The 21,808-nt window shown below is 49.1% G+C and overlaps 9 protein-coding genes across 9 annotated transcripts; 4 read left to right on the top strand and 5 right to left on the bottom strand.

Annotated features, from left to right (window-relative positions):
- Nucleotides 1-247: 247 nt before the first annotated feature.
- On the top strand, nucleotides 248-936 carry EI90DRAFT_2918235 (uncharacterized protein; the record flags this gene model as incomplete). Its single annotated transcript, XM_039054644.1, has 2 exons — nucleotides 248-279; nucleotides 345-936. 2 exons carry the CDS (start codon nucleotides 248-250, stop codon nucleotides 934-936), a joined length of 624 nt encoding a protein of 207 aa, XP_038916999.1.
- A 229-nt stretch (nucleotides 937-1,165) lies between these two features.
- On the bottom strand, nucleotides 1,166-2,680 carry EI90DRAFT_690188 (cyclophilin-like domain-containing protein). Its single transcript, XM_039067957.1, has 11 exons — nucleotides 2,468-2,680; nucleotides 2,264-2,405; nucleotides 2,194-2,213; nucleotides 2,081-2,141; nucleotides 1,974-2,025; nucleotides 1,905-1,914; nucleotides 1,831-1,841; nucleotides 1,687-1,777; nucleotides 1,571-1,635; nucleotides 1,406-1,513; nucleotides 1,166-1,349 (listed from the first exon to the last, which is right to left on the bottom strand). The coding sequence occupies exons 1-10, from the start codon at nucleotides 2,625-2,627 to the stop codon at nucleotides 1,451-1,453; spliced, it is 675 nt and encodes a 224-aa protein (XP_038916998.1). The 5' UTR covers nucleotides 2,628-2,680; the 3' UTR covers nucleotides 1,166-1,349; nucleotides 1,406-1,450.
- A 15-nt stretch (nucleotides 2,681-2,695) lies between these two features.
- Nucleotides 2,696-5,313, top strand: EI90DRAFT_3122440 (P-loop containing nucleoside triphosphate hydrolase protein; the record flags this gene model as incomplete). Its single annotated transcript, XM_039063508.1, has 4 exons — nucleotides 2,696-2,790; nucleotides 2,858-4,188; nucleotides 4,242-4,813; nucleotides 4,894-5,313. The coding sequence occupies 4 exons, from the start codon at nucleotides 2,696-2,698 to the stop codon at nucleotides 5,311-5,313; spliced, it is 2,418 nt and encodes an 805-aa protein (XP_038916997.1).
- Nucleotides 5,314-5,467: 154 nt separating this feature from the next.
- Nucleotides 5,468-7,358, bottom strand: EI90DRAFT_2971497 (EXS family-domain-containing protein; the record flags this gene model as incomplete). The annotated part of the gene is made up of 5 exons (XM_039055727.1): nucleotides 6,759-7,358; nucleotides 6,484-6,684; nucleotides 6,240-6,437; nucleotides 5,978-6,169; nucleotides 5,468-5,933 (listed from the first exon to the last, which is right to left on the bottom strand). Exons 1-5 carry the CDS (start codon nucleotides 7,241-7,243, stop codon nucleotides 5,468-5,470), a joined length of 1,542 nt encoding a protein of 513 aa, XP_038916996.1. The 5' UTR covers nucleotides 7,244-7,358.
- A 403-nt stretch (nucleotides 7,359-7,761) lies between these two features.
- EI90DRAFT_3288905 (uncharacterized protein) lies at nucleotides 7,762-10,637 on the top strand. The gene is made up of 10 exons (XM_039067133.1): nucleotides 7,762-8,062; nucleotides 8,170-8,265; nucleotides 8,347-8,445; nucleotides 8,507-8,593; nucleotides 8,668-8,856; nucleotides 8,889-9,201; nucleotides 9,573-9,705; nucleotides 9,780-9,923; nucleotides 10,048-10,228; nucleotides 10,301-10,637. Exons 1-10 carry the CDS (start codon nucleotides 7,855-7,857, stop codon nucleotides 10,321-10,323), a joined length of 1,473 nt encoding a protein of 490 aa, XP_038916995.1. The 5' UTR covers nucleotides 7,762-7,854; the 3' UTR covers nucleotides 10,324-10,637.
- A 317-nt stretch (nucleotides 10,638-10,954) lies between these two features.
- EI90DRAFT_3054071 (prenylated rab acceptor PRA1) lies at nucleotides 10,955-12,249 on the bottom strand. The gene is made up of 7 exons (XM_039060061.1): nucleotides 11,948-12,249; nucleotides 11,814-11,882; nucleotides 11,704-11,755; nucleotides 11,602-11,644; nucleotides 11,459-11,529; nucleotides 11,303-11,399; nucleotides 10,955-11,243 (listed from the first exon to the last, which is right to left on the bottom strand). The coding sequence occupies exons 1-7, from the start codon at nucleotides 11,990-11,992 to the stop codon at nucleotides 11,126-11,128; spliced, it is 495 nt and encodes a 164-aa protein (XP_038916994.1). The 5' UTR covers nucleotides 11,993-12,249; the 3' UTR covers nucleotides 10,955-11,125.
- Nucleotides 12,250-12,461: 212 nt separating this feature from the next.
- EI90DRAFT_3280576 (Methylthioribose-1-phosphate isomerase) lies at nucleotides 12,462-14,038 on the bottom strand. Its single transcript, XM_039066771.1, has 7 exons — nucleotides 13,860-14,038; nucleotides 13,418-13,806; nucleotides 13,334-13,362; nucleotides 13,262-13,269; nucleotides 12,959-13,207; nucleotides 12,803-12,906; nucleotides 12,462-12,750 (listed from the first exon to the last, which is right to left on the bottom strand). Exons 1-7 carry the CDS (start codon nucleotides 13,992-13,994, stop codon nucleotides 12,495-12,497), a joined length of 1,170 nt encoding a protein of 389 aa, XP_038916993.1. The 5' UTR covers nucleotides 13,995-14,038; the 3' UTR covers nucleotides 12,462-12,494.
- Nucleotides 14,039-15,052: 1,014 nt separating this feature from the next.
- On the top strand, nucleotides 15,053-19,801 carry EI90DRAFT_2918120 (uncharacterized protein; the record flags this gene model as incomplete). Its single annotated transcript, XM_039054636.1, has 4 exons — nucleotides 15,053-15,545; nucleotides 15,600-15,760; nucleotides 15,822-17,461; nucleotides 17,512-19,801. The coding sequence occupies 4 exons, from the start codon at nucleotides 15,053-15,055 to the stop codon at nucleotides 19,799-19,801; spliced, it is 4,584 nt and encodes a 1,527-aa protein (XP_038916992.1).
- Nucleotides 19,802-19,920: 119 nt separating this feature from the next.
- EI90DRAFT_3015745 (WD40-repeat-containing domain protein) lies at nucleotides 19,921-21,788 on the bottom strand (the record flags this gene model as incomplete). The annotated part of the gene is made up of 10 exons (XM_039056922.1): nucleotides 19,921-20,139; nucleotides 20,205-20,363; nucleotides 20,419-20,522; nucleotides 20,578-20,744; nucleotides 20,801-20,865; nucleotides 20,922-21,021; nucleotides 21,082-21,219; nucleotides 21,273-21,413; nucleotides 21,462-21,657; nucleotides 21,713-21,788. The coding sequence occupies 10 exons, from the start codon at nucleotides 21,786-21,788 to the stop codon at nucleotides 19,921-19,923; spliced, it is 1,365 nt and encodes a 454-aa protein (XP_038916991.1).
- Nucleotides 21,789-21,808: the final 20 nt, after the last annotated feature.

The following is a 21,808-nucleotide window of genomic DNA, read 5'->3' as shown; positions in this document are numbered from 1 at the left end:
CTCCGACGATTGACTTTCTTACGGTGTCTCCAGAATTGCCTTTTGTCCGTTCCGGGCACGTTTTCATTGTCATCCTGTATTTGACTGGTGGGCACGAGGCTAACAGGGTTGTGAAGGTGATCGTTAAGCTTATCTTGATTCAATAGGGGGCTTTGCGCTCGCGGTTGGCGTCGTCCTTCTCGCCCTGGTGAAGTTCTCACTCTCCTCGACTAGCTTCACTAGTCGATTTTGGTCACGTAAGAAACACATGAGTATAACGTGCAAATGGGGGAAAGAGCGGTGAGATTGCGACTGGCTTTCATCTTTGTGTCGCGCGCTGGTCACTAACATCTGGGGGTGAAAAGTCTACATCTGACGCTCCCTAACGATCCTGATGTGCCGCTGAAGGTGCTGCGGGAGGCGATCGCCGAACACACGGGTCTGGAGCCAAATCGCTTCAAAATGATCCACTCAGGTGCTGTCATGAAGGATGATTCAGTGTCTCTTTCAACGTACCGCATAAAGCCCAATTCCACCATAGCTATCATCGGAACAAATGATCCTCCAACAGGTCCCTCAGTTTTTGGCTCGGGGATGACACCTTCACAGGCGCCCGCACCCGCCACTGAACGGTCCACTTTAAATACAATACTGTCGGAGCTCGAAAATGTTCGAACAACACTCAAGCCCTCAGTGGATGCGTTCATTGTATCACTAGATCCCTCTTCACCTTCCCCATCTATTCCTGCCGCTACACTGCACCTCAACCACAACGATCCAAAGCAGACACACCGCGTACTGGGGGAGCTCCTACTGCAGAGTCTCTTACGACTCGATGCAATCACACCAGAGAGTGGCTGGTCTGAAGTCCGCTCCGCTCGAAAAGGGGCAGTAAACGAGGTTCAAGGATTACTCGATAGACTAGACGAAGGATGGAGGGCTTCTCCTCATTCATAATATATTAATGTACTCGTGCTTTGCGGGGCCAAATTTGAACTCATGGGCTCAGTTCTAGCCCCAGTCGACACGATCGATCTTTCATTCACTAATATTATCACTGTACGCAGACATCTGCTGGATGAGAGTGGAGGAATGAAGGGTGCGACCGTCGAGTGTGCTGGCTTCTGTATGTAGTGGGCTCTAAACCCTGCTGTCATCCTCATCCGCTTTTGTATACTTAAACCTCTTCCTGGTCTCTTGAAACCAAATAGCCTTGGCCTTGCCACAACGACACGGTGAAATCTCCAGCAAACAACTCCTAGGAACAGAAGAGCAACAATGACGAGAACACGGAAAATCAGTTTTCGGCCCTCTGGAATGGCGACTTTCTCCCCGGATGATGGGGCAGACACAGTGACAGATGTCGCATGCTTCGCCGTTGGTTCGGGCTTAGTGATAACCGGCTAGAGAAAAGTTGACAGCATACATTATGAATTTTGGGGATACAAGGTAATCAACAATTGATCACGAATTAGAGTTCGGCACGAAGAGGCACCTTATTGCCGTCCTCATCAGTTTGCTCAGGAACAGGAAGCTGTTGAGTGGAGAATGCTTTAGTAATAAGTCCCTGGGACAATACATCTGAACGTGCCTCGCCACAAGCCACGATAACAGCCTCATCTGTGGGTCTGTCCTGGCCATCTTTCGGTGCATTTTCTGCACACATCATCAGGATAGGAACAAATCAAGGTGCAATAGCGAACCCACCGATTGCGTGGACGACTTCCATCCCACTAAGGACTTTCCCGAAAACAACATGACGGCCATCTAACCAGCTGGTCTTGACGGTAGTGATGAACTGGAAGAGAAATGTTATTCAGCCTAGCGTGGCGTAATGCATTCATGACTTACGAATTGAGAGCCTTTCAGTTAAGAAGGAGGTATAATGAGCACAATGCTGTCATAAATCAAAACGGAAGGTATACCATTTGTATCCTATCAAACGAAATTGGGGTCAAAGAGATAAAAATACGACGGTTGGACCGCAAATTCACCTTTCCTGAGTTAGCCATAGAGAGAAGACCGGGTCCGGTATGCTTCAACTTGCTGTGGCAGCAGGTTTAACATGACACCCCACGAATCACACAATTACGAGACGTACAAATTCTCATCCGGGAACTTGGCACCATAGATAGATTTGCCACCAGTGCCATCGCCGCGGGCTGTTAACCCATGATCAGGAGAATACCTTAGCATCAGCGGTAGTGGACGTACTGAAGTCACCGCCTTGAATCCTACAATGAAGTGTGAACAGAAGATGGGACATAAGAAGGACCCTACTTACATGAAGTCCTTGATTACACGGTGAAATTTGGATCCTTTGTAACCGTAATCAATCTTCGTTCCATCTTTCTTAGTCTGGGTCACCAAAGCGCGGAAGTTCTCAGCGGTTTTTGGGACAGTGCCACCAAACAAGCCCATAGTGACTAATACAAGTGGTGACATTGGTAAAAACACATCCATAACTAACAAATAGGAAAAACCGTACCGCGACCCAATGACTTTCCACCATGTTCAATATCGAAATAAACAACGCTAGTAATTTTTGGGCCCGTCTTAGGCGCAGAGTCGGCGGCGGCGACTGCACCGGAAAGAAAGACGAAAGAAAGCAAGATACCCAAGAACAAAGAACCAAGCTTGAGCAGCATTTTGTGATGATAAGACGTGGCGCCGGGGAAACAAACGGGTCACGTTACTTCCCCGAAACTGCTCCAGGATGGACGACGGGCTGATTTTGAACATAACTTATGATGAGCCTGCGAGACCAAGGGCAGCCGTTGGGAGTAGAAGGAAAAGTAGGAAGGCGGAAAGGTAAGTTTCATTGCCGTGACTATGCGCTGCAGGAGCATACTCACGTCGTGGCCCATGAGCCATCCAGAGAACCAGCCAGAAACCGAGTTACTCAACCAGTGGAACGGATCATTCGTCCTCAGGCGACAAAAAGCAGTGGGCATGGGGTAGTTCGACCTACCAAGCGCTCCAGACTGGATACCCTTAATGGCGACAATCCCAAGCATACCCCCTTCCAACCTGAATCATCTGGCCCCGCTCGATCTAATCAGTTCATCTCGTCACTCTTCACATACAACCCCGAGATCGTAGTTCCTGAGTCTACAAACGACACTGCTCCCAAGGGGCCAAGTAATGCGCCTCTTAAAGACAAATTTACATTCAGCGAGCTGGAATTAAATCCATTAATTATTGCTCACCTCAAGAAGAGGATGTCTATCAATGCACCTACGTCTATACAACGTGCATCTTTGGCGAATATGCTTGGAAATCATAATAGTACTCGAGATGTTTTCATACAGGCTCAAACTGGGTCAGGAAAAACTCTTGCGTATTTGCTTCCTATCATCCACAGTCTTCTCCCCCTCAGTAGTCTTTCTTACATCGACCGATCGATCGGGACACTGGCTATAATCATAGCACCCACCAGGGAACTTGCGAACCAAATATCTGATGTGCTTGAGGTGCTTCTCCAGTTACGTCTTCGCCCTGAAGTAGAGGATACTCAGCCTGAGGAGCCGAAGCGTCTCGCGAGATGGCTCGTTTCCGGTGTTCTCACTGGGGGCTCCACTCGGACTCATGAAAAAGCACGTCTACGAAAAGGCGTTCCCATCCTAGTGGGAACACCCGGACGACTGTTGGATCACCTACAAAACACAGAATCCTTTAACGTTGGGAAGTGTCAATGGCTCGTCCTCGATGAAGCTGATCGATTGATGGAGTTAGGGTTTGAAGAGACTGTCAAGGGCATCATTCGTGCTTTGGACGGGAGACGGAACTTGGCTATGGAAGCAGCTGCCAAGGGTGATTACACTCAGAATTTTGGGGGTTGGGATTGGTCCAGGAGGCGAAGAACAATTTTGTGTTCTGCGACCATCAGAGATCATGTCCAGCAACTAGCAGGCCATGCGCTATCTGATCCTGTCATGATCAAAGGGGATGAACTGGAAGCCGCAAGCACTGATGCTGTCATTAAGCCCTCAACGGATGCGAAGTCATCAGAAACCGTCGCCAAGTTCACGCCCCCATCTCAGCTTGCTCAAAAATACGTCACGATACCCTTGAAACTCCGACTTGTCTCATTGATTGCCCTCATCCGTGCTCTCATCGGCAATACTTCAACCAACGCTCCAAGCAGCACCCGTATCATCGTCTTCTTGAGTTGCACAGACTCGGTTGATTTCCATTGGCGGCTCCTAGGTGGGGTCAGCATGAGCGGGGGACGGCAGAAGCGTCTAGTGACAATGAATCAGATTATGCGGACAAGAAAATTTCCAGACCACACGAATCCGTCGATTCAATGCCCATCTCCGTGAAATGTGCACTACTACCGAGCACCTCCATATTCCGACTCCATGGTAATCTTCCCCTCTCTACCCGTCTCAACACGGTGAAAGCTTTCTCGGCACGCTTGAATAACTCCATTCAAAAACAAGAGACAGACGTTTCCGTGCCATCAGAATCTGCCGTGCTCCTTTGCACTTCCGTCGCTTCTCGTGGTCTCGATATGCCTCTCGTTCGAGCCGTCATTCAATACGACTTACCGACAGAAAACGGAGCGGACGAATACGTGCACCGTGTAGGACGCACAGCACGAGCTGGTAGAGGAGGCGAAGCATGGTCCTTCGTTACTCCGAGTGAGACGGAATGGGTTCCTTGGATTGAAAAAAGCATGTCAGATGATGAAACGAAGGCGGTGAAGCTTGAGGCTATTGCAGTTGAGGAGGTGCTTCGACGAGGTTTTGGGGGGAAGAGAAGCGAGTATGAAGCTCGTGCTACCCAAGTCCAACTCGCTTCAGAACAATGGGTTCTTGTTTCCGCAGAGGTGCGTCGTTCATGCATCCATTGTATCAAGTATGAGGCGCTGATTCCACGGTCTTGTTCCTTCATTATTATCTTTAAAAGAACTCGAACTGGGCCCGAAGAGCTTATCAATCTCACATGAGGGCATACGCAACTCACCCTTCGAGCGAAAAGCATATCTTCCATGTAAAAAATTTGCATTTGGGACATCTAGCCAAGGCGTTTGCTCTTCGTGACGCCCCTAATCAGGTCACACTTGCTACTTCAATGAATCCCAAAAAAAAGATCGGTGGAAGCGATGCCCACGGATCCAGAAACAGTGGATTACAGAGAGGGAAGAAGAGGAAGGCTGGAGAGAGCGATGATGAGGATTCTACGCTAACCGCTGTGAGGATGAAGGAAGCTATTCGGAGGCAAGGGAGGTTAACGAAGAAGGGAGGAATGTTAGTACCTACTGGGACGGATGAGTTCCAACTTGCGAGCGGTTCCACCCTTGAAAAACTTGTGAACAGACGAGTATAATCGGCATCTAGAATCTCGACTCGGAAGTCTTGCTCTTTTATTCCGGTGCACTCAGATCACCGTCACTAACAACAGTAATGCACCTCGTGCCAATGGTATCGCCTCCTTAGACAACCAACAAAAATAAGCTAAAAAAAACGACAAACGAGAAAATCTACTGTCTATTAAACGATCGTTCCGCTCTTACACCCAACGGCAACATGCTCAGTTCCTCAGGGCGCACTCTTAGTATGTGGGCCGCATCAACGCGATGACACTCGTCCACAATGAACCCATTTTCCATATTTGCATTCTTATAACCTTTCTTCACAGCCTCCCATTCTATTCTCAAAAACACCCACATCCACCTCCGAATAAGCTCTAGCGCCTCCATTAGGAATACGCCAGATTCTAACTCCGCGACTGTGTGTAGGTGAGATGAAAGCTTTAACGACCAAGTGAATCGAAGGAGGAAGTTGAAAAAGATGGCGAGGTAATAGATGACGGGCTCTTGGAAGAGTAGTGGATGCCGTAAGCCTGGTGTTACTCGGGGAGGTCGTGAGGGCGCAGAGGAGGTAAAGCCGCCATCATTTTGAAGGTCAATAGGAGATGAAGGACGAAATGGGCTCCCGGGTGTTGTGCTGGGTGTGTGGGGGGAAGGGTGAAGGAGCGACGCATCGAGGACGATTGTTTTCTGGAGTGCAAGTTGGTGGATAAATCAATCGCTTCACTGGATGCGAGACCCTGGTATAATGGACTGGATCCGCGAGTCTGAAGATGAGGTGGAGCAAAACGAGGCAATAACAGTGAAAGGCCCCAATCGTTCGTCACATCCCACCAGAAAGAATAGACAGAGTTTACTAGAACTGCAATTACCCTTTGAAATCATGTTTCGTCATCAATCAACTTGCTTGACAAAGGGTAAAAGTAGAAGCCAAATGACCCACCACATGCGAAACAGAGGGTATTCTGTTCTCCAGGAATTACCTTGGTCATCGTCAACAATTGGACGTTGCGATGCGGATAAAAGTATTACAGGGAAGGCGGTTGCATACTTGGCAGCGTTGTACAGAGGTCTGCGCGAGTCACCTGACGAGCCCATATACTCGACGACGCATTGCCGAAACCGGACTACATACGGGAAGCTAACAAATATCAGTTGTCAAACTTCACAGGTGTAGTCTAAAGTACCTCATCAACAAAGGGATAGCGATCTCCGAGAGACCTTGTGCCTTTGGTTGGGATCTCAACGAGCCACCTGGCAGAAGCGTGACACCAAATATCCACAAGTCTCCAAGGACTTTAGCGAACGAGGTGAGGATATCAGCAACGATGACATCCGAGAAGTGCACGGGTTGTGTGGGGGGAGATGAGAAACATCGCCATAAAGACCTTGAAATTGGATCCAAGTTGGGATTGATATTTGATGTTGATGGTAGTGAAAGGTGATGAAACCCTGAACTCACTTGTATAGGACCGAGCAATGCAACTTGTGAACAGCTGATATAGGCATGATGGCTGCACAGAGTATCACTACGGTTGTAAAAGCGGGGATAATCTTGAAGTCGTCCAGGCGTGTCCGATCTCCTCCCGTTGCGAGTGAAAAGAGAACCCAGCTTAGACCAACAAGACCAAGATAAACAGAAATCATCTCATAAATTGATGTGTATATAGAATGTGGAGAGCTATATGATGGGTTGATGAATACATGCTGAGGAGAAGGTGATCGACTAAGTGGCAAAGGTGCTGCAGTCGCTGAAGGCGAGTCAGACCGTGTTTGGAGGATTTGGGCGGCATCTATTCCTGCAAGACCCAGTATTTGCAAGTTAGTGGCCCAACAAGCGCCGCCTAAGCCTAGGAGAAACAAGACACGGTATGGCAGTGGAAATTTGACGCTGAAATTTGATACGGGCAGTCCCAAGGTGTCACTTCCAGGATTGTCAATATCCATACAGAGAGGGTGCCACGACAAAACAAAGGCAAATCCGTGAGTGCCGTGTTGTATTGACTCTCGTGCGGTGTGGCTAGTAAAGAGGACTACGGGCGAACAGAATCCTTAATCGCACGTGGCACAACCGGAAGCAAATTTCTTCGGCTGATTATCATAGGTGGGTAGGTCACATGGCTCGCGCTGAATTCGCCAGTCGGGTACTCATTAACCATGGCTTCAGGTGTTATTTACCCCCCTCTGACCGGACTAGGAATGTGATAAATTATTAGTTACCCATTCTTCCATCCTTTATTCGATTTCCGATCACTTTATTCCATAATTGGTTAAGCGAGATGGGGCAAATTCCAAGCTTTTTGACGCCATCGTCGAGGTCGCATCAACCGTGCTTGGACGGTTGCAGCGGCTTTCTGGGATGTAGTATGAGATGAGCTTAGTGCTGAGGAGCGTGGTGTAAAGTGTAGATTGACTGAGGGTGAGAGGCTAAAAATGGGCCCGCTTGTCGCTAGAGTTATTCCGCACATGGCACCAATTATACACAGCAGATCTTCCTACCGACATTGGTGAAAAAAAGGACTTAACGCCCGACATCAGGTTTTCATGACCAGTGCACGATGAATGCCACCAGGCTTGCCTATCAGTCAACCCAACCCAACCCACAACCAATACCACCTTTCATGACATCCCAACACAACTTGCCGTCCATCGCCCAATCGGCTCAAAAGCTGCCGGGAGACTCTGCTCTGAGCCCAAAACGAAAGAGAGAGACCGCAACCCCGCCCCCAGATCATAACTATCGTGTCCCCGTCAGTGACCCGCAACGTACGTACCACGGGGGCACTGCTGAATGCACAGCAATCCCCTTCGTTCCTTTCAAAAGGAGGTCCCAAACTGATGTCCCTATTCCGTCCTATCCCGATTATCCTCAGAATCATCATCGACCATCACCAACAAACCTCCAAAGAAGAAGAAAGCGTCCCGCGCTTGCGCCCATTGCCAAAAGGCCCATCTAACTTGCGACGATTGTGGGTTCATGGCACTGTTGTCTCATTATCATTCAATCTTCACCCGTACGGAGGCGCTCACAACCTGATCGTTCACTGTAGCACGGCCATGTCAACGGTGTATTAAGCGTGGAATGGCCGATTCCTGTGTGGAAGGTCATCGCAAAAAGGCTAAATATCTTCTAGACGATGATGAGCTCGGTGAGCACCCTTCAAATGCACCGTGAATTTACTTTTCTCATCGACCCTGTTCCCTGATAAGAGGTATTGCGACGAAGCAAGGAGGCTGCGAAAGCATCCACAGAGGAAATGGATCAGGATCATCCTCACCATCAGTTGGACTTAACTGGTGCGTCGCGTGCCAGCGCCGCCTCCTCCCACCTGTTTCGTCCGATTATGTCCTAACTTGCTCTTTCATCCAAGGCGCAACACCTATGATGCCAGAGCAAGATCTCTACAACCTCTCCTTCGATCCAACGTATCCCTTTGGCTCCCACACCGCGAATCTCGAATACTCTATCCTCTCTGCCATCCTCGGGAATCCAAGTCCGAACTCACAACCCTATGACATCTCCCAGTCACCTCAAGTATCCCTACCGCCGTCTATCAATGGTACACCGTGGGGTCAACCGCCACCACAACAGCACCAAGGGGTAGCACAGCCCTCCACTTCTTCGGATGCGACACAACAACCACCTCGTGTTTACCCACCCAACTTATTACGTTCCCTGGCGCCGCCCTCTCCCCCCAATCAAATGGGTCCCCTGATGTGCAAACCGATCGCACAAATCAGCACCCGTATCAAACAAGCGGCCCGACACCGACTGGGAGCAGCGAACGTGCAGGTCCTGCTAGTGCAAAGATGGCGTCCCCCGGCGATATGGTCTATACGGCAGTTACTTCCGGTCATAATTACACTCAGGGTTATCATTTCCTTATGCGCTTCCTAAGGGAACGGTGCGTGCTTAACCCACCATAATTCCACCACCGGTTTTCCTTTCCACAATCGTTCCATTGCTATCCATACGGTTTTTTGTCGCTGGGGCGCAAGGCAAGATTCTGGGCCATTTTGCGCTTAGAAAATTTGCATCTGCGACATTGCTTGAAATGGACGATATTGAGTCGGGTCTTTGCCATCCAAAGGAATTGGTACATCCGACGAAATCAGCGGCTTGAGCTGGCTTCCAGCTTCCGCCTGCTCTTATCTTTTCGGTTGTACTATCACTTTCTTTTTTGCAGCACCAAACTCCATTCGCCTCATCGAAATTTCACCCATTCAATCGCTTTCCATACTGATCATCCTCGATTCCCCATTTATCTCCGCCCAGATTTGAGAAAAACGACATCCTGCGCGTGGTTCGTGCGTTGGCTATCTTCCGACCGAGTCTCATTGCACTACAAATGCCATTATCGGATGAGGACGAGATATTTGTTGAACGTGCTTTACAACGGTCACTACTCGTAAGACCAATTCTTTTTACGATGTTTGAAGGGTGACTGATGGTTTCCATATAACCTGGATCTGATCTTCGCAGGAACTTGAGAAGCTGATATCGTTCAGTGGAACTCCGACGGCTGTTTGGAGAAGGACAGGCGAGATTTGTGTCGTGGGATTGGAATTCTCGATGCTAACAGGATGGAACAAGGAAGAGCTGATAGGTCACAAATTCATCTATGAGGTATGTAGGAGACGGGTTACTCCCAATCCATTTTCCATCACATCCCATCTTATCCCATCTGATCTATATATCAATTGCCCTCCTCTTTACATTGATCCTCACGCTCAATCTTTTCCGACATCAGCTTTTTGAGAACCAATCGGTGGTCGAATATTGGGAGAATTTTGCCTCTCATGCGTTCGAGAACAGCACGCAATCTGTGCATGCACATTGTGTGTTGCTTAAGCCTTCAGGGGAACCGGTTCCCTGCGCATTTTGCTTTACGATACGGAGGGATATGTTTGACCTTCCTAATCTCATCATCGGTGTGTCTCCTGATTGCTTGCTTGATTTTCACTACAGTGAGCGCTGACCAACAATGATTTTTCTCTCCCCAGGACAATGGCTCCCGTTATTCTGATTCGTTAAAGCCACCCCCATTTGTCCATCTATCCTTTCCTCTTCTGTCCCCTCCCCTCCCCCTCCCCTTTCACCACGACCGCTTTACGAAGTGAACGCTAACGTTCTTGTTATGTACTACATGGTCCGAAGTGATCTATCAATGCCTATTTCCTGTGTGATTTTTTTTGGCAATGCGATGTTTCACGGCACTCCAGAGGGCACTATTCCTTCTCTTCATACATTTGTCTTGGCTTCTGTATCCGTGGCACACGCATAGCGTGGATTTATTGTGTATCATTCATTGGTGCGTAAGTTAGGACAATATGAGAATACAATCCATGTTGTCAATTGTGTTTTCCCATCAGGAAAGGGCGCTATTAAAGTGGCGCCTCAGCTCTCAACTTTTATATATTCGTGTACGCATACATACGCGAACAGAATATGCGGGAACCCTGTGTTGCTACGCAGTGAAATGCATATATACGGGGTTCTGAGGGGCGGAAAACCGGCCTAGATTTGTTTGGTCCGAGCGTCCGCGGCTGATGGAAGTTCGGACTTTTCAAGGCCTTCTTCCTAATTCTGGGACCGCCGCGCGCCTTAAGACTTACTCGCGCATACACGTGGACTAAACACACTGGTTCACATACAGATCGAACAAATAAGGCTTAATATAGCGACAGAAAGAGTGGTATCGAACGGGGAGGAATTAAGGAAAAGGCACGTAATGAGTCCATTCGCAACAAGTTAGGGAACAAGTGAAGGAAGGCTTCTATTCTTCCAGATTGATGACAGTGAAACAAGTAAAAATGACCGCCCTTGATTCAAACCTGGTCTTGGACAGCGGCGTACTCACTCTCGACGCCTGGTTCGATGAGGCATGCGTGGAATAGGATTAGGAATACAGAAGCCCCTATGATCCAGAAGAACGTCGAGATGGGCCTACATGGTTTGGTATAAGCATGTATTGTTGATGAAAAAAGACGGCTAGTAGCACTTACGCAGCGAGCCAAAGCAATACAGTACCAACGCCGAAGAGACCAATGTAGAGACCCTTTTGAGTGATGATATAGTCTCCCACTTGTCGTGGCTCAGGTGCTGGAAAATGACATTAGGGATCGGGGGGCATCTGGTGTGGTCGAAAGGGGAAGGCTTACCTAGTCTATTTATGGCCGTGAAACCGCAAACGATGAAGGCAATGGCAATTAACAGCCATTTATTTGTCAGACTATGGGGGTTAAAATAAGTAAGCACGGGTGTTTGTATCTCGGTGTGGCAGTCCTGCCGAGTGACAACATACACGGCATATAAAGCAAGGATTGCGACTACAAGAAAATAATTGCCTGAGGAAGGGTGGAGAGTCACGACATGTCCAGTGGTATTTAGTGAGATGTGCCCGTACCAGCGAAATAGCGAGTATTGTAGGTTATACGCTCAAAAGCTTGGTTGGAGTCCTGCAACATTTAGTTGAGGATTTGAGTAGTAGTTCTGAAATGGCACAAGCGGACGCACAGTGGGTCTTGATAACTGGCGATGGTTGAAAAATTCAGATGCAGGCCGCAAGGTGCTCAAGCGGGTCTCCTATGTCAAAGCACCAGGAAATTAAGTACTCAAGGAGCGTTAGGCCAAAGAAAAAACAACCCCACGCGAAAGTTTTTGGCGATCTCTCCAGCCCTCAAGACGTACTCCATATTTGCTTCAAGTGCGAAGGAAGATGGGCGCGCAGTTCGACAACAGCTGCGGTTCTGCTGTCACTCGTATTTGCTTCCTATAGTAAGTCACGTGTCAGTCGACTCAGTACCGGTATTACCAGGGTTATTGGGTGCAGGATGCTGCGACGTTCGCCAAGTATAATCACACTAACTGACGTGGACGTCGCAGAAATAAGGGAGATGACAGAGAAACGGATTGCTGAGAGTGGAAAAAGTGTTGGCGAGTCGAAGAAAGCTGCATTCATGGAGAAGATGACCAATGACGTTCAGACAATGGTGGCTGAAGCCGAAAGACAGAGGAGTGCTGCCACGGTGGTAGGGACAAACACAGATGATTCTCAGCGCAGACTTTCGCATCGTAAGTTATGACGATCCGAATCTCACACTCATGGAATTTACCCGCGCCATTCTCAGATCCCCTGTAGGCCATGACGCATACGCTCTATACAGCAGATATTGATATTTTATTTATTTTGTTCTTTCACACAACAGTGGATAGATCAAAAGCGGATGATCCTTCAGTTTTGGTCGCCACACCTTTCTCCGTGACGATTGCAGCGATAAGCTCGGCTGGTGTAACATCGAAGCTAGGGTTATAAACGCCTTTTTTCAGGTCTATGTTTGCGGGAGTAAGCATGACAACCGCCTGATTGGGCACTGCTTGATCCTGAGCCACGGGGTGAAGGGCGCCACGAACAAGGCAGGCTTCCAAGGGTGGCCGATGTTCGATGGGTATTCTGCGAATAGTTGGATATTTTTAGTCGTTTGCAATGGCAGGGGAGGACGCACTTTGAACCGTCCTCAATGTCCAAGTCAACAGTGCTGACGGGCGCTACAACAATGAATGGGATCTTGTGCCTGGAGGCCAGGACGGCAGCATTATATGTCCCAATCTGGCCAATCAAGTTCATCATTCTGTCCTGCGAACGCAGAGCAGAAGCGTACTTTATTCGCAGTGTCACCATTCTTGGCGATTCGGTCGGCGCCTACCGCAACAGCGTGTATGGGGACATGCTGAAACAAGGACCCGACCATCGTGTCACAGATCATGACCGAAGGTGCCCCCATGGTCACGAGTTCATATGAGGTGAGGCGAGATCCTTGGTGATATGGTGCCGTTTGGGTGTAGTACGCGTTATTCAATTTTCCAGTTTCGAACAAACGTGTGATGAGGCCCAGGGCTGTTCCATATCCCTAAAAATTGCATAGTGAACACCTGGATTAATCCCGCAAAGCTATCAAAAATACCGAAGTCGCTGGCGAGGTCAACAAGGTTAGCAGAGCAATTGCATGTCTACGTGAAAGAGGCGCAGGACTAACCCAGCGAACCGGTGTTGCATACGGTGAGTCTACGAGAAGTACGTCAACCACAAAACGTATCAGAGATTTTGGACGAAAGCATACATATTCACTCTGCCATTATCCAGTAGATTAGCGCTCTGGACACGAAGCAGCCAGTCCGCCCCATTTTTGCTCATTTCCTTATTCCTGCCGAGATCCTCGTCCGCTATCAAACGTGCTTCCTTGATGAGTTCATTAACTATTGCAGGGACGTCCTGAGCGCCACTTTCAATTAAAACCCCCAGTCTATTGCGAAGACGTCGTATAGCCGTCCCAAGATTAACTGCAGTCGGTCTGGACTTGAAGAGGAAGTCGAGAAGCGAGTTGAGATGGGCTTGAAGTGCCCTAGGAGTAGCGAGGAAGTCAGGTGGCGGAGTGGCCTTCAATGAGCGAGATAAATTTTGTGCAATGGACAAGGATGCCAAAGATGCAATGGCTGGTGCCCCCCGTATCTTTAAAAAATTATTTCTACTCGATTGCTTCGGGATCGGGCGTACTTGCGCACCTTCATGGATTTAATGGCTTCATAAGCGTCAGCGACGGAGTCAATGGGTAACCATTCTGTTGTATGGGGCAACAATAACTGATTGATAATTTCAATCTTGTCCCCGTCCGTTCTCAGAGATGACAATGGACTCATTGTGAAGCGCGCAATATCGACGCAGCTCAAGAACAAAAAGCAAATGTTGTATTCAAATTCTAGATCGAGGAGGTCATGTGCTTTCTTTCTGAGCCTGGACCTGTGCACGGTCGAGCCTCTCTGACCATTGCAGCAGCGATGGCACAGCCGGTATCTACGACTGTTCCCTGGGATAGCGTCACCACCTTAGGATACAGTGACAACATAGCGAGAGTCAACCGGGAACAATCAGATGTGACAGCTATTGCGCCATGGCTCGACACTCAACTCCAGCCATTCCCAACGGTAAGTATATGCAAAGTACAGCACCGATTGCAGCTGATTCTTAAGAATTATGATACAGTCGCAGCGGCAATCTGCTAAAAGATCCTTCCCATTTTCCTCCAGTTCAAAACTACGCCAGCCTAGTTCATCTAATCTTCGCTCAAGAGGTTACAGTGACGCCAGTCAGAACGATTCTCCTATTTCGCTTGACAGTTCGCCCCAGAAGGACGGGAAGAATTCATTCCTCAAGTTTATGAAGAAGAAAGCTAGCCGCTCGAATTTTCATCGTGACAATAGTGAGTTTGTGCTAATTCCGTTCCCTCGTATTCCTTACCGAAAGGATGAAAGGCGTGGATCAATTTGGGGTCAATAGCTCGTTTTCTCTTTCTGGAAGCGTCAGCGGGGCGTCAATGTTACACCCGGGCGGTTCACAGCATCCTTCGACGACCTCCATCAGCTCTCTCTCGGTTGCCTCTTCTAAACGATTCCGCAAAGCTTCTCGCAATAAACTCAGCTCAGCGCAGGACTCCATGTTGCAGCTGGATACTGACCTCAATGATATGTCTGGAATCGTCGACTCTTCTCGAGTGGGGTTATCACCTTCCGACACTAGCCTATTATCACCTTGGGATCAACCTGGACCCTCTTCCGTATCAAAATTCTCTCCCCCGTCGGGTGCTGGGACCACTTCCCGAGTAGGTCGGGCCACGTTCATGACTACGAATCCCTTTCAGTCCCCGCCTCGCCACGGCAAAGGTCGCGCTACACCAGCGTCTGATCCTACTGTGTCCCCGATGACTATTTCCGTGCAACAACATGCCTTTGAGCCCCACTCATATGCAAAAGATTACAATAGCCACGCAGTACCTCAGAATCAAAGTTGGACAGCCCCAGAAAGCTGGGCGACTATTCCACGAGATGGGGTTATTGAGCGGGATGGAACTTCCGACGACGAAGACTATGGCAGGGGGGCTGGCGAGCCCACCCGACCACCATCTCCAACAGCTGCATCTTTACGAGCAGCACGTGCAGAAGCTCTGCATCGACCTCCAAGTCTCAAGAGAGGCCGTGAAAAATCGCTTCCGGAGCCCCCTCCTCTGTCTCCCGGAGCTGTTGATCTCCGCAAGCACACAACCACTAGTATTCGAATATACAGAGTGGATGGGCAGTATCATGTTGTGAACTGCCCCTCCAAAACTACCGTGTCCGATATGCGCACTGCGCTAACGAAACGGTTGGGAATCCGAGGGGACACTCATCGACTCTATCTCAGGGAGAAAGGAAGGGGTGAGACTGTGCCTTTTATTTATTTGCATTTCAGGATACTCAAAAAATTTCTAGAGCGGGCGCTAGGGAGTCGAGAGGAGCCGGCGATGATTCTGAGACGAAGGCTGGAGCAAGCAGGTTATAGTTCAACCGATGACATCGACGCTCTCGGTGGTGAGAATCTCGGCTTTCTACTCCGTTTCATATTTCGAAGCGCCAGTTTAGGGGGAATCGAGGTGAGCTGGTCATCATGCGTGATACATCCTATACCATTTAGACCCGTCTGTTCGCGATTAGGCCGACAACGAATTATTTCCGTCTGGCTTTGAACACATTGATTTGGCAGAAAGGGGCCTAGAGACTGTGCCTGTTAAGCTTCATCAGCACGCATCATCTATTATTACCCTGAACCTCTCTAAAAATCCTCTAATCGACATTCCGCTTGACTTTGTACAAGCGTGCTCATCGCTTCGCGAGCTTCGACTCTCTCACGTCGCGATCAAGAAAGTGCCGAAAGCCATCAGGCACATCAAATCGCTCGAATGGCTAGACATTTCTTGCAATCGGATTCTCGAACTTGAGCAGGCAGGCCTTGAAGAGATACCCGGGCTTCGTCAGATTCATGTCCAGAATAATCGCCTAGCCTCCCTTCCCTCTTCGTTTGCTCATATGCGCAGTCTCAAGTTTTTGAACATCTCGAACAATAAGTTCGAGCAACTCCCTCCAGTCGTGTCTAGCATTTCTACCTTGGTCGACTTAGACGTTTCCTTCAATTCCATTACCGCTCTCCCGCCTGGGATTGGAAACCTCACACAACTTCAACGTCTCATAATTGTTGGGAATCGATTCACATCACTCCCGCCTGAATGTCGTTGTCTTTTCAGTCTGCGAGAGTTGGACTGCAGACGCAACCTCATTACCGATTTGTCGATTCTTTCGGACCTTCCTCTCTTGGAATCCCTTCTTGCCGAGCACAATACTGTCCATGTCTTGGATTTCGCTGTCGGGCCTAACATGAACGCCCTGGTAGCCTCTCACAATCCCGCCACCAAGTTTACTTTGCGAGCACCGTTGCCAGATACCCACTACAAGCTGACATCCCTGGATCTGTCACATATGAAGCTATCGACATGGGATGACGACGGTGCAGTTCTGGCATCGTTTCCCTCACTGGTGTCCCTTTCCCTAAATTATAACAAGTTTCACACCATACCTGACACCATTTCTTCACTCAGCAATCTTGAATACCTCTCCTGCACGAATAACGACCTCCATACCCTGCCTCCTGAGATCGGGAAACTCTCAAAACTCCGTGTTCTGAGCGTTCATAATAACAGCATCAAAATGCTTCCGGAAAGCATCTGGGAGTGCGGCCAGCTAAAAGACCTAAATGCAAGCTCAAACTTGCTGGACATGTGGCAAGATCCTGCGATGTCGATGTCTTCCCCCGTTCTTGTGGGCAGCCTCCCGTCATCGGAAAGCATTTCTCTTGATCCACCAGAGCGAAAAGGCTCTGCCGCAGGGCTGTCTGCGACATCTCGGACGGTACCGCCTTTGGCCAACTCACTCGAGCGCCTTTTATTGGCGGACAATCATCTTGGCATGGGTGCACACGGCTTCGATATTTTTCGTGTATTGACTTTGATGCGGGAATTACGTGTGCTCAATCTCTCGTTCAACCAGATAGCGGAGTTCCCATCATTGCCTCCCCAAATATTCACTCATATGCAGGAGTTGTATCTCAGCGGCAACAATCTCACAACTCTGCCAGGAGAGGAGATGTCAAAGTTGAGCAAGGTCAAGGTCCTTTATCTCAACGGGAACAAATTACACACTCTCCCGGCTGAATTGCGGCGCGTCTCTGGGCTCGAGACCCTGGATGTTGGGAACAACTTATTGAAGTATAACATCGCGAACTGGCAGTATGACTGGAATTGGTAGGTCGTCGGACGTCCTTGCATTGTCCAGGTTTATTGATTCCTTCCAGGAACTTCAATACTGAATTGAAATACCTCAATCTATCCGGTAACAAGCGCTTGGAGATTAAAGCTCAGATACAGCCTACTACTGCTGATAGTAAATCAGCAGGTGTAACGCCTCCATTATTTGACTTCGCGAACCTTTCGAAGCTACGCGTACTCGGATTGATGGACGTGACTTTAGTTGCGCCTTCCGTTCCCGATGATAACCAGGACCGACGAGTCCGAACTTCTGATACCGAGATAAATGGGATGGCGTATGGAATTTCTGACACCCTTGGCATATCAGAAGGTCCTACGACGTTTGATTTAGCGCTGCGAAATTTTCGAGGTCGCAGGGATGAGTCTCTCTTCGGTATGTTTGGTCGCGCTCAACCCACTGCAGGCACAAACCGGGCTGCCAAGTTCCTCCATGAGAATTTCTCCAAGGCATTGACAGATGCTCTGGGGCATTCATCTTTTCGCGGCTCTGCATTAACGATTGAAGATGTCCCGGAAGCTATGCGAAATGCGTGCCTTAGTCTAAATCGCAGCCTCTACGAGTATCTTGGTAACAAAGGAGTGGATGCCGCAACAGGACGGAAATCGTCCGTCATCAGCGCCACGGGCCCGGTGGATCGAGAACTCAAGAGTGGTGCTTCTGGTGTTGTGGTCTATATCCAAGACAGGCCAACTGCCAAAATCATGTATGTTGCCAATCTTGGCAACATGCTGGCTGTGGTGTCAAGATCTGACGGCACCGCCCATCTGGTCTCTACAAAGCATGACCCGTTCGAGCGAAGCGAAGCAACGAGGATCCGTGCGGCTGAAGGTTGGGTTTCTCCTAAAGGGATGGTCAACGACGAAGAGGACCTTTCCCGCTCCTTTGGGCTTTTCCATCTTCTCCCTGCAGTTAACGCGCGGCCAGATGTGCGGGAGTACCGCCTCACCGAGAAGGACGAGCTCGTCATCATCGGCAATAGAGGGTTATGGGACTACGTCTCCGTTCAAACAGCCGTGGATATTGCCCGCCAACACAGAGTAGAGCCAATGAAAGCAGCGCAAACTCTCCGCGATTTCGCAATGAGTTACGGAGCCAATGGGAACACTGTTATTATGGTTGTTGCCGTTGCCGACCTTTTTGGGCCTTCATCATTGTCTCGACAAGCGGCAGAGGATCCGTACGCGTATATGTATCGACGTGGCGCACCCCGCAAAGAGAGGGATCGATTGCTGACGCTCCTTGACGAAGAAGTGCCCCCTCCTCGTGGAAGCCTTGCGCTCGTCTTCACTGATATCCGGAACTCGACCTCATTATGGGAGAAAAATGCGGGCATGTCTGTGGCAATGAAGCTACATAATGAGTTGCTTCGTCGGCAGCTGCGATTGATTGGGGGATATGAGGTGAAGACTGAAGGCGATTCGTTCATGTGTTCTTTCCACTCTGTCGCAGCGGCAATGCTTTGGTGTTTTGTAGTCCAGACCGAACTTCTCAAGTGTGACTGGCCGATCGAAATTTTGGAGTCTGAGGAAGGAGGCGAGGTGTTTGATTCCGAAGGACGGCTGGTAGCACGCGGTCTTTCTGTGAGGATGGGCGTTCATTGGGGGAAGCCGGTCTGTGCGGACGATCCGGTGACTTCGCGGGTCGATTATTTCGGACCAATGGTAAACCGTTCAGCACGAATCATGGGACAGGCCCAAGGAGGTCAAATCATGGTTAGTTCCGACGTTCTTCGAGAGCTAGATCGGGCGGACGAAGCGACCGATCAACATTTAGCGGCACTGAGGAACTTCGGTGTCCATCTTCACGAAGTTGGGGAACGGTCTCTCAAAGGACTCGAAGTACCAGAAACTCTTTCATTGGTGTTCCCGAAACCGTTAGTCGGTCGTCTTGAACTAAGCTCATCCCCTTTTCCCGTCACAGGGTCCCGCGTTCATTTCAATGTAGATCAGATCAAAGAGCTAACACTGCTTGCGGTTCGACTGGAAACTCTTGCCTCTTCCCGAGTGTTCCGCCCCCTTGCAAGGAAATCACTTTCACCTTCCACGTCCGAGGACTTGGCTAGGCGCGACAGCACTCAGAATCCCGTTTTTCTCATTGCCGATCCAGAACCTTTAATGCCTAACGTGAAGTCAGACCCGTCTGATCAGGACCTCTTATTTTTGTTGGATGTGTTGACTTCCCGCATCCAGAACGCCCTCGTGGCGTTACAACTATCACACGCATTTCACACGCAACAAGTCCGTGGTGGCGCCATCGATGCTCACGAATTAATTCAACAACTGATGGACACTCTCAACATCGCATCATCACATTAGATTATTCATTTAGGTTTCTTTTCTCGGTATCTTGGCGGTCTCATGGATTGTATCTCTGCTTTTAGTGTATCCCACCTGCGATGTACAATAGATCAAATGACGCATTTGGACAGATAGTGTCATCGGGCAATTTCATCAGTCTCCTCTGACTCTACAAATATGGGTGGGAAGTAGTCTTCTGCATCGTCCTCATCAGGGTCATCATCGAACCATCGGTGCTGAGTTGGATGTCCATCACCGTTCTGGTCCATCAAACGAATATCCTGCGACACGTCCATTATATCCACCTCCTGCTCCTCTTCGTCTTGCTTCCGCTTCTTGACAACCTCTTCATCTTCCTACAGAACACAATGGTAAGACTGGTGATGTCTGAGCGGATGCATCGGCATTGCGCCGAATTCACTATATCAAACTCATCTTCCCTCTCAACATATTCGACATTTTCGTCCAGTTCCTCGAAATGAGCTGCGAATGCACCCCACTTTTCTGTGGTCACGGTAGACCAGATGTAAATTCCGCCATATGTATTCACAGAGCATATAGTCGACTTTAAAGGATGGCACTGAAATTCTGAAGTTCAAATTAGATGACAGCGATGAGTATTGGGGTTAGCTCACATGCACATCAAGGAGGGGTTCTTTAGGCCCCTCTAGAATCTTATCTAGGTTACCGCTTACACGATCCCAAATGTATATTGTATGTGCAGCTTTGTGGTCGGCGCCTGGAGTGACGAGATTGATACGTGCTAACGTCTCTCGAAAGTGTGATATTCGGACCTGCAATGACATAGTCACCATTTCCACTCCAGGAGATGCTACTCCAGGGCGTGCGGCCGACGCGGTCCTGAAGTTTTTGAAATGTCTCCATCTCCACCTGAGCTTCTGACGCATGTATTCGCTTCATAATTCTCACGACGCGATCACTGGAACATATTGCTAGATGTCTAAAAGATGCATGTCAATATAGTGATAGTACATCAGGGTATTTTCAGGCACTGACCCTCCAGCAGCACTGAACTCTAGGTGCTTGATATTTGCGTTTGATATTTTCTCTTCGTGAACTAGCTAGGCGATATATGTTCAGGAAATCCCAAGGGTGGAGAAATGATGGAGCAGCAAACCTGTTTGCTTCTTAGGTCATACACCAGCAAGTCGCCACGAGAGGTCCCCACAAACACTAACATCCCATCTGGACTGAAACGAGCCGTTGTTATGCTGAATCTATTACATAACGAGATATATGAGGGACCCATCCAAACCGAGAGGGCGAAATTGATGTACTTCTTCCGGCTGGTAGGCTGTTCCGCTTCATCCTCAGCTTCGTTCGGCGAGTATTGCAATTCCACCCTCTCTGTCGAACCATTTCTCGTGTCAACGGTGTAGCATTGGCCAGTGGATAAGACAGCTAACAGGATCTTGCTAAGTTGACGCCCTCAGTGGATGAACGCTCTGGGTTATCGAAGACGCCATACCAGTTCTTTGGATGCAGAGAGGCCCCGATGACAGGCGAGTCGAAGCGGATCGTCCTCACACGTGTTCCGTACTCTAAATCCCATAAGACAACATTCCAATCACGAGAAGCTGTCAAAAGAAAGCGCGAATTCCGCGACCAGCTGCGCAAAAATGTTAATGGAATTGACATTCACCAATAAGGCGCGCACCTGACAGCAGTAATTTTGTCGTAATGTCCTGGAAGCGATCTCAAGACGCCCTGCGTGTCTATATCCCATACTGTTGCCCAGCCATCAGCCCTTCCAGCCGCTATAAATCTCCCTGTAGAGTTGAAGCGCGCGCAACTGGCATAGTCATCGAGGGTTGATGTCACTGACTCAGGTAGCTCCTGAGCAACGAATGGATCTAAACGCAGAGTCGAAAATGCAACTTCTCTCTTAGGAACACGTTAGTAACCGACCTAGCAGCTCAGAGTCCATCGGAGTGAGTGACTCAGTGAGTCCAGGATTGGGCAAACGCACTGCCACCCGACTCATTCGCAAACCTTCCTGTTTGT

The sequence above is a fragment of the Cantharellus anzutake genome, assembly GCF_015039405.1.
Source record: "Cantharellus anzutake strain C23 chromosome Unknown EI90scaffold_19, whole genome shotgun sequence".
Lineage (NCBI taxonomy): Eukaryota > Fungi > Basidiomycota > Agaricomycetes > Cantharellales > Hydnaceae > Cantharellus > Cantharellus anzutake.
The sequence above is the reverse complement of the archived record's forward strand: the minus strand, read 5'-3'. Positions and strand labels throughout refer to the sequence as shown.

What these genes read in the sequence shown, in the direction of transcription:
- EI90DRAFT_690188 (XM_039067957.1), bottom strand. Translation starts at nt 2,627, where the DNA reads ATGCTGCTCAAGCTTGGTTCTTTGTTCTTGGGTATCTTGCTTTCTTTC. An exon ending in CGTGTAATCAAGGACTTCAT is followed by an intron (nt 2,214 to 2,263) that starts GTAAGTAGGGTC and finishes ACTTCATTGTAG; the next exon opens with GATTCAAGGCGGTGACTTCA. An exon ending in GGAAGTCGTCCACGCAATCG is followed by an intron (nt 1,636 to 1,686) that starts GTGGGTTCGCTA and finishes TGATGTGTGCAG; the next exon opens with AAAATGCACCGAAAGATGGC.
- EI90DRAFT_3288905 (XM_039067133.1), top strand. Translation starts at nt 7,855, where the DNA reads ATGAATGCCACCAGGCTTGCCTATCAGTCAACCCAACCCAACCCACAA. An exon ending in TCTAGACGATGATGAGCTCG is followed by an intron (nt 8,446 to 8,506) that starts GTGAGCACCCTT and finishes TTCCCTGATAAG; the next exon opens with AGGTATTGCGACGAAGCAAG. An exon ending in CCTACCGCCGTCTATCAATG is followed by an intron (nt 8,857 to 8,888) that starts GTACACCGTGGG and finishes CCACCACAACAG; the next exon opens with CACCAAGGGGTAGCACAGCC.
- EI90DRAFT_3054071 (XM_039060061.1), bottom strand. Translation starts at nt 11,992, where the DNA reads ATGGAGTACGTCTTGAGGGCTGGAGAGATCGCCAAAAACTTTCGC. An exon ending in AGATCGCCAAAAACTTTCGC is followed by an intron (nt 11,883 to 11,947) that starts GTGGGGTTGTTT and finishes GCTTTGACATAG; the next exon opens with GAGACCCGCTTGAGCACCTT. An exon ending in ATCCTTGCTTTATATGCCGT is followed by an intron (nt 11,530 to 11,601) that starts GTATGTTGTCAC and finishes TAACCCCCATAG; the next exon opens with TCTGACAAATAAATGGCTGT.
- EI90DRAFT_3280576 (XM_039066771.1), bottom strand. Translation starts at nt 13,994, where the DNA reads ATGAGTCCATTGTCATCTCTGAGAACGGACGGGGACAAGATTGAAATT. An exon ending in ATGGTGACACTGCGAATAAA is followed by an intron (nt 12,907 to 12,958) that starts GTACGCTTCTGC and finishes TTGATTGGCCAG; the next exon opens with ATTGGGACATATAATGCTGC. An exon ending in GACATTGAGGACGGTTCAAA is followed by an intron (nt 12,751 to 12,802) that starts GTGCGTCCTCCC and finishes AACTATTCGCAG; the next exon opens with AATACCCATCGAACATCGGC.